The sequence below is a fragment of the Urocitellus parryii genome, chromosome 3 (assembly GCF_045843805.1).
Source record: "Urocitellus parryii isolate mUroPar1 chromosome 3, mUroPar1.hap1, whole genome shotgun sequence".
In the NCBI taxonomy this organism is placed as follows: Eukaryota; Metazoa; Chordata; class Mammalia; order Rodentia; family Sciuridae; genus Urocitellus; species Urocitellus parryii.
The window spans coordinates 174,108,595-174,117,130 of record NC_135533.1 but is presented as its reverse complement, the minus strand read 5'-3'; the positions used below and the strand labels follow the sequence as shown (position 1 = coordinate 174,117,130).

General features: G+C 46.1%; 1 protein-coding gene across 1 annotated transcript in view; it reads left to right on the top strand.

Moving 5' to 3' along the window:
- The first annotated feature begins 6,548 nt into the window (after window positions 1-6,548).
- Il17rd (interleukin 17 receptor D) overlaps window positions 6,549-8,536 on the top strand; it is a 65,921-nt gene continuing 63,933 nt past the window's right edge. Inside the window, exon 1 of the mRNA XM_026388637.2 lies at window positions 6,549-6,674. Within this exon, the coding sequence (XP_026244422.2) occupies window positions 6,549-6,674 (126 nt within the window). The remainder of the gene's footprint in view (window positions 6,675-8,536) is intronic.

Sequence of the window (8,536 nt, the reverse complement as noted above, 5' to 3'; positions counted from 1 at the left end):
TGGGAACTCCCTCTAGTATCTTCTCAATTTTTTCTGTAAATCTAAAATTATTCTTTCAAATGTCTATTAAAAGAGCAAAGAACTTTATAATAAAAAAGTTTTCAAAAGATAAGAAAATGTTTATCACTTTATTTTTTATTTTATTTTTTAAAGAGAGAGAAAGAATTTTTTAATACTTATTTTTTAGTTTTCGGTGGACACAACATCTTTATTTTTTATTTTATTTTTATGTGGTGCTGAGGATCGAACCCAGCGCCCTGCGCATGCCAAGCAAGCGCACTACCACTTGAGCCACATCCCCAGCCCCATCACTCTATTTTTGTTTGCATAATTTGGAGCTCTAGTAGGGTTGAAATTTTTATGATTTTTTTAAAATGATTCTTGAATTTATGACATTCATTCAACAAATATGTATCAAATGTGGCTAAAGGCTGTGATATGGAGCAATAATGGCATTCAGATACTGGGATGTTTTCAAAATATAGCTTCAGTCCTGCCCATAAATCCCTCAGAGTCTGCTGGCTACTTTTAGGTGCAAACCAGGGCAAACCAGAGCTGGGGTTAGCTCAGGAATAGAGCAATTGCATCCTTGAAGGTCTGGGTTCAATCTTTAGTACCACAAAACAACCAGAGCATAGGTTTTGTCTGCCTGTCCCTGAATGCTTTTCTGGTTCACCTTGCACTATTCCTCCACACCTCTCTGCTCTCCAGCCACACTGGACTCTTTCAGTTCCTTGAAGGTGCCAAGTTCCCTGTTGCCACAAGACCTTTGCACATGCTGTTCTTTCTGCTCACAATGAGTCTTCTCTTTGCTCCCTCCTCTCTGCCTAGGTAACTCTTTTACTTGGATCCCAGCCCAAACATCACTTCTTCATAAAGCAAGAACAACAAATCCATCTACTTATAATTTTCCTGTGGTCATGTGGCTATCTGAGTAATGCCAAAGTCCCCCATTCTTGTAAGTTTTATTACAGCTGGGACAGTGTCCTGTTGGGGACAGTATGCTGTTCACACTGTTCCTCAACTCCTAGAATAATGCCTGATATGTTGCATAAATACTTGTTGAATGAATGGGTGGCAAGTAAGATACAATCCACAGACTTCCAGTCTAATACAGCTCCAAACCAGGGTGTTATGGAAACAGAGGCAGACATCTCCCCAGCTGCTGTCTGGGTTCTGCTTGCCTCAGGGCCTGGCTGCCTCAACTCCTGGTCCACCTGATGCAACAGGCAATAGCGCATCCTCATAGCTATTTGATTACTTTAGATTTTCAAAAACCCACTTACTTTTGCATTTTTGTTGCAGCTGTGAAAACTGACATCCAGAAAGGATGAGCTGCCCCAAACCACTTGGCTGCTGAGAGCCCATATTTGATTCTATTTTCTTACTGCCTCCTGAACTCTACTTCCCACTTCCCAAACTTAGCACCGGCTCTGGATAACAGCGGAATACTTGCACCTGCCCTGGGGACTTCATCTTAGACTCCATCCGCACAGTCCAGGGTTGTCTAGGGATCTCGGACTTGGACCGTGCGCGCCCCCTGGCGGTCTCTGGGAAGTCCTGGCGGTGGGAAGATAAGGTTCAAGAAAGCTATGGACTCAGGGAGGGTTTGGAGGAGTCAGAAGAGTCTGAGGACTTCCATCCCAGGCAGGGTGATGAGACTTGGTTTGAACCTCAGCTCTGTGACTGCAGATAGACTTCTCCTTGCTGAATTTTGGCTTAAAAATAAAGACGTTTATTTTTTAGGTGTAGATGGACACAACACAATGCCTTTATTTATATGTGGTGCTGAGGATCGAACCTGGGTCCCACCCAATGCTAGGGGAGCACTCTACCGCTGAGCCACAATCCCAGCTCTGAATTTTGGCTTTTTATCTTTGAAGTAGGGATAATCACACCTACCCCATTGGAACCAAGACTGCTGGGTGCTGGGTGCCAATCCCGACAAAGGGACAGTCTTGGGGTGTTCCCTCAGAGGAATGGGGTGGACTCGAAGGCAGATGCCAGTTCGCATATGATCATCCTAAAGCCCTGGGAAACCCTGCAACCTCAACCTGCTGAGGAGGTTGGGAGTGAAGTTGGGGACATCCTTCACCTTTTATGCCTTGATTAGTACAAAAAACATACATGCACTATTTTATCACAATACCAAAAATAAATTAGAATATCGGTCCACTGAATATAACCACCGTCATTAAAATTGTCTTTAGTTATTCTTGACTAAAAATGATGCATGACACCATGATCACTTTTTATCCTTTATTTTGTTTCATGGGATAATTGGACTCCTAAAAAAATTCAGTCCTTGTAATTATGGATTTTTCTTATCTGGTTAGGTTCTTGGTAGATTGGGGAAAGATATTTGCAATTCATCAACAGCTTATTTTAAGGTGATTTTTTTATCTTTAATATTTAGCTTTGTTCTAGCAGGGGGAGGTGGTAACAATTTTTTTCCCACTGATATGTCCCAAGTAGAGTGCTGAGGGCAGAGAGGTGAATGGTAGCTGAAATTGTGACTGGACCACAAGACAGTTCTGGCCCTGGTGAGTGAAAGCAGGTATTATATTTGTGAAGGATGTCCTGGACTCATCTTCTGGGCATCTGCACAGCTAGGTTTAACAGTGGTCTAAGGGAAACCATGGTTCATGGAGATAATCTTGGAATTATGTTGGAATCTGGCATCTTCTTTTTATCTCAGCTTCTAAGTAGAAGCTCACACATACCTACAGAAGCCCTGCCCTCCCCTCACTCCTCAAATATTCTGAAGGGTCAAGAAAAGAAGAGGAGATGAAAAGAATCAGAAGAAAATACCAAAATGGGGAGGATGATGCCAAATGTCGATTTGTTGCCTTAATATCCTGACCCAATTTGATCCTTTGATGTCTGTGGCTCCCCTTCCACCTCCACACCTGCACAGGACTTTCCTAGAAGGTAAATAGAGGGCCTCTAGGTTCTTGGTCCTGAGAGAAGTCATCCTGTGTTCCAGACAGGATGTCTCCTTGTGTCCTCTAGGCTCTGTAGAAAAGTTGAAGCAGTCTCTGAACTCTGCAGGCTGTACCCAGTGGCTGTCAGTGGGCAGATTCTGCAGTGAATGGTGATGGGAAGAAATTCGACAGTAGTGGAGACAGGGAATGGGAGTATGGCTTTGCCTGCCCTGTCACAAAGTCAGGTGGTGACGTGAAAAAAACCTGATGTGAATAAAAAAATACAAATGTTCCCCTTTCCCCAATCCCCTCTTTAAGGTTCTTCCTCTATCATAAGCTCCATGTACTACTCCTTTTCTTAGAGTCCAACTCCTGAACAAAGGAAGAAGTGCAAATGGCCCATCAGTACAGGGGAACACTTCCTTCCACCTCATTAGCAACCAGAGAAGCAGTTAAGAGGGCAATGAGATGTTGAACGGTTCAGCAATTTTAGATGTGCATAATTCAACAATCCCAATTTTAGGAATGTATCTTAAGAAAAGAGTTGAATAAATGTGTTGAGATAAATGTGCAGGGGATATTTTAAAATCACTAATTATAATAGAAGTTCCTCACCATGGGATTGGTTAATAATTTAGGGAGCGTATCTAAGCAGGAATACATATGGAATAAGGAGCCAGTAGCCTCATGGTTTCCTTGTCTTTCAACACCCAAGTAGCCCTGGCCACATCTCAGCCCATGGCACCTTGACCTTGGACATCTTCAGCTGTGATGGATTCAGAATGACACAGAGAGGTATACCAAGTGTGCGAGAGGATAGATAGAGCTCTGAGCCAACAAATGTGCTTCCTGAGGTCTGTTTAGAGAAGGCTACTCCAACAGCTGCCTTGTGTGGACCATGGCCCTTCTGGATGACCAAAAATGTTGTGGTGCCTACCTTCACTGGATCTGTCTGAATTTCTGAATGCCTTGGCAGTGAGATGGAAACTTAAATATTTCTGTCCAGCTGTGCAAATGGACAGGAAATCCCCAGGTCTTGGGGTGGTTGCTGCTGTTTAGAGAACCTAGGACCACCCATTCATTCTCTCTTTCTCTAGCAATAATGCCAGTGGTTTTTTTTTTTTTTTTTTTTTTTTTTTTGTGTGTGTGTGTGTGTGTATGTGTGTGTGTGTGGTATCCAGCCCTGGAGTTCCAACCAGACCTTCTCCCTGGTTTCACAGATAACTATTTTGAATTCAAATCCCTAGGACTTCTGCAGTATTACCAAAGGTCCTCTTTTTTCACATAAGGGTCACAGACAAAGCTGGGACCACTTCAAAGTCTGTGAATGGTTTAAGTACTAAGTTGTGGTAGCATGTGTGGAGCCATCATGGAAAGTGCCTGAATCCTGTGGTAGAATCAGCTGAGCCTAGTTCACACCAGACAAGAAGAAGAGGGGATTCTGGGCCCTAGATGGAGTTATGCAGAGAAGGCTGCCTTGCTGGATGGACAAAGGTGATAGTTTCCAAACATTTACTGAGCAGCTAGACCAAGATTGAGTCAAGGTGTATGTGTGGGAGGGTGGAGATCAGTGTAGTTGGAGCCAGATGGTGAAGTCAGAGACAAGATGATGTAGGAGAGGAGACCAGTGTGGATTTTATTCTAAGTAGCCTTTGAAGAACAACCACCACAGAGCCTGGCACAGTGGCACACATTTGTAATACCAGCAACTCAGGGGGCTGGGTATTTGGCTCAAGCGGTAGCGCGCTCACCTGGCATGCGTGCGGCCCGGGTTCGATCCTCAGCACCACATACCAACAAGAATGTTGTGTCCGCCGAGAACTAGAAAATAAATATTGAAAATTCTCTCTCTCTCTCTCTCTCCCTCCCCTCTCTCTTTAAAAAAAAAAAAATACCAGCAACTCAGGAGACTGAGGCAGAAGGATTGTAAGTTCAAGGCCAACCTGAGTAACTTAATAGGACCCTGTTTCAAAATAAAACAAAAGAGGGCCTGAGAATGTAACCCAGTGGCAGAGCATTTGCCTAGCATCCATGAGGCTCTGGGTTCAATCCTCAGCAAGGCAAAAATAAGTGAATAAATACATAAAAATAAATGAAATTAAAAGGCCTGGAGATTAGCTTTGTGGTAGAGTGCCGCCTAGGCTCAATCCCTAGTCAAAAACCCAAAACCCAAAAAACAACAAAATTGCCAAACAACATCAACAAAACTACCACACAAGAGTTTTGTTTTGTTTTTACAGTGCTGGGGGTTGAACCCAGGGCCTTGCACATGCTAGGCAAGTGCTCTACCACTAGGATACATCTCCAGCCCCACAGAAGAGTTTTAATCAAGGGAAATCAGTAGTCTGATTTACTTTTAAAATTTTATTTATTTATTTTAAATTTTACTGTTGGTACTGGGGATTGAACCCAGGGTGTTTTTCCACTGAGCTCCTTCCATTTTTTATATTTTGAAACAGGGTCTCACTAGATTGCTCAGGGCCTCACTAAGTTGCTGAGTTTGGCCTCTAACTTGTGATCCTTCTGCCTCAGCCTCCCAAGTCACTAAGCTGTGCCATTTGCTGGGTGATTTACTTTTTTTAGAAGATCTCTCTGATTTCAGTGTGAACAAATGTATTGAATATAGGGATACAAGTGGAAGCAGAAAAAGTATTCAGAAAGCTGTTGCAGAGGTGGAGGTGGTAGCCTAGATGAGGGTGGGGGCAACCCAGAGGGACAAAGTGATGTGGTTTAAGTGTTTAGATATGAGGCAAAGAGGTGGGAGGATTTTAGTGAAAATCTGTGTAATGTTTTCTCCAGTTGTCTGGACCTCAGCTTCATCTTCCAGAGATAATACCCACTTCACAAGGGTAAATTTGACAATTGTAGTGGTCGAGAGTATTGTTTTCAATAAGATCTGACTTTGAATTCAGGTTTAATGGGTACTAGCTCAGTGACCCTATCTATGCAAGTTAGTTGATGATAGGTTGGAGCAGTTATTGAACCCTTGTTATATGTTAACCAAAAGAATCCTCCCCAGATGAGTATTCTTACCCTTATTATTCTGGCTTATGGGGGAAACAGTACTGTGGAGAAAGCAAGTCATTTGTCTGAGGTCCCGGTAGTAAATGTAGAGTGAGGATTTCTCTAAATCTGAAGTCGAGCTAACTTTTCTACTCCTAAAACTGGGATAACAATAATACTAACATTTCCTTATGTGATTGGGAGGACACAAGAAGGGATCTGGCACATAGCAGGTGCTTATTAAATTATTTTTAAAATTACTATGTTCTTTGCGTTCTTCCAAGTTTTTGCATGGAGCAGGCATCATTTGGAAAAATCCTCTGTTTAAAAAAAAAAAAAATTCTTAGGCGAGGGGGAATAAACCTGCAATTGCCAGAGACTCAGCAGCTGTTTGGTAGTGACCAGAAGGGCGGGCCAAGACGGGATGGCCAGTCTAGAGGGGCAGGATCTGTACACAAGAACTGAGGCTGGGGGCGGGACCTCGAGGGAAGAGGCGGGGCGTAGGCCGGCGGCGCATGCTCAGTGCGCCACGCTCCCCGCCGCTGCCACCGCCCACTCGGGGCTGGTCAGCGGCAGGCGGCCGGGGCTAGGAGAAGGGCCCGGCTGGGCGAGCGCACGGCCATGGCCCCGTGGCTGCAGCTCTGTTCTGTCTTCTTCACTGTCAATGCCTGCCTCAATGGCTCGCAACTGGCCGTGGCCGCGGGCGGCTCCGGCCGCTCGAGGGGCGCCGACACCTGTGGCTGGAGGGTAAGGCGAGGACGGCGGGTTTCTCGAGGTCTCCAAACTAGTAGGGGGCGCTGGGAGAGGCAGGGGCGCGGCGCGCACAGGTGCTCGCGGGCAGACAAGCCCGGGCGACCTGTTTGCTCTCGGTCCAGTCTGCCGCCAAGATCCTGGTCCTAGAGCTTCTTCAGCTGTCCTCGCTTCTCCCCTCCTGGGTCGCGCGTCCGCCCGCCCCAGCCGGGATGAAAGGGGCCGCCCGACCTCTGGCTTTGTGTTGCTAATGAGGCGCGGCCGCTGGCTGGGGTCCGATTCTAGAGGGCGGGTGTGAGGGGGCGACGAGGCGGGGAGAGTGCGCCCCACCCTTTGTTCTCGGCCCTCCGTCCCAGGGCTGCGCCGTCTGGAGCTGGGATCCCCTTACAGTCTGCATGACGGGGAGCTTCAGAGAGGATGTGGGGTTCTCCCGGACCTCTAGTTCCCAGCTGTGCAAAGGCTCAGGGCGGGCAGGGAGGGCACCTGGAGCGCTGGCGAACGATGCACCCATCTGTTGTGTTCCCTTTGTTCCTTCTAGCCTAGGGTCGTCATCCTACTCCCACCCCATTTCGGACTCCAGACTTCCTGAGAAACTTTGCTTCCCCGTTTAACTTTTCGTCTCACGAATGATCTCACGGTTGTTACCCGAATCCCCATCTCTGCCCCAGACCCGAGTTGAGGGTGTTTTTTATGGTCAAAGAAAGGGCAGTAAGAGTTTGTCACCTCAGTCAGGTGCCCGTGAGGAGAGGAGAGATGCCCAGACTTTCGCCGTGTAGTTGGAACCCTTTTCCCCAAACGGGACACTCCTTTGACGCTGTCAGGGCGGTGAGGCTTTGGGGATGAAAGATGTGCGCCGGGACACTGCCTCCCAACCCAGGGTCGGCTTTTGAGCTCCGGGGCTTGGGAGGCCCTGGGACCTGGAGATTCCTATTCGTCTGGTCAGTGCCTTCCACAGAGGCTAGGGCCGCCACCGGGTAGGGGCACTCACGCTTTAAAACTTCCAAAGAGAACACAGGCTTAGCACTCTGACAGCCAGGTACCTGACTTTGGCTCTGTTCCTAGGCGCCAAAAGCCTCTGTTTACTCATCTGGAAAGTGGGAGGAAATGAGTGATTTCTGTTTTCCCTAGTCCCAGGGATGGGTATGGAGGTAGTTATAGACCAAGGTTGTCCTACCTTTTCTGGGAGACTGTGAAAAGCCTCAGCACAGATAAAAGGTAGGCCATGACACCTTGCCCAGGGGCACAGGTTAATGCTTCCTGCTCACTTGCCCCACACATATAGAGAAATTGTGTAGAAAACCAGGTATGAGCCAATTAGCTGGGATGTCCCTAGCCCCAATAGCTGATGTACCTGACTTTTCCCACCCTTAGTGAATTTAACGTAAATTCTACCATTCCTTCCCATTTAAGGAAAAAACTTTTTCCTTATTTTGTTCTATTGTAAAACATCACTGCTCTTTTTCTAATAGATATCAAGTTTTCTTAAGTCTGTTTAGTGTTATCCATACTGCTAAAATTTTGGATCTGTACAGATTTTGGCTTTTGACTAACTGTAACAGCATCACAGGTATTTTATTCTGAGTTTACATGTCACTCATGGTTTAGGTGGATCAGTCCAGTTTGCTGTTTTTCTGCTGTTGCCTAGTTGGCTTCATGTGCCAGTATACACAGCTTATGAAGTTTTAATGTTGTGGGGATGGTAGTGCTCTGAAGAAGCCAAGATGGTGGTTTTGTTTTCTGTACCTGTGGGAATGTGTGGCCCTCCCCAAATCTATACTCCTGACAGAATTAATGGTGATTCTCATCTCAGTCACCTCTCTCTAATGCTGACCTCCTTTCCCCTTCTGCAGAGCCTTATT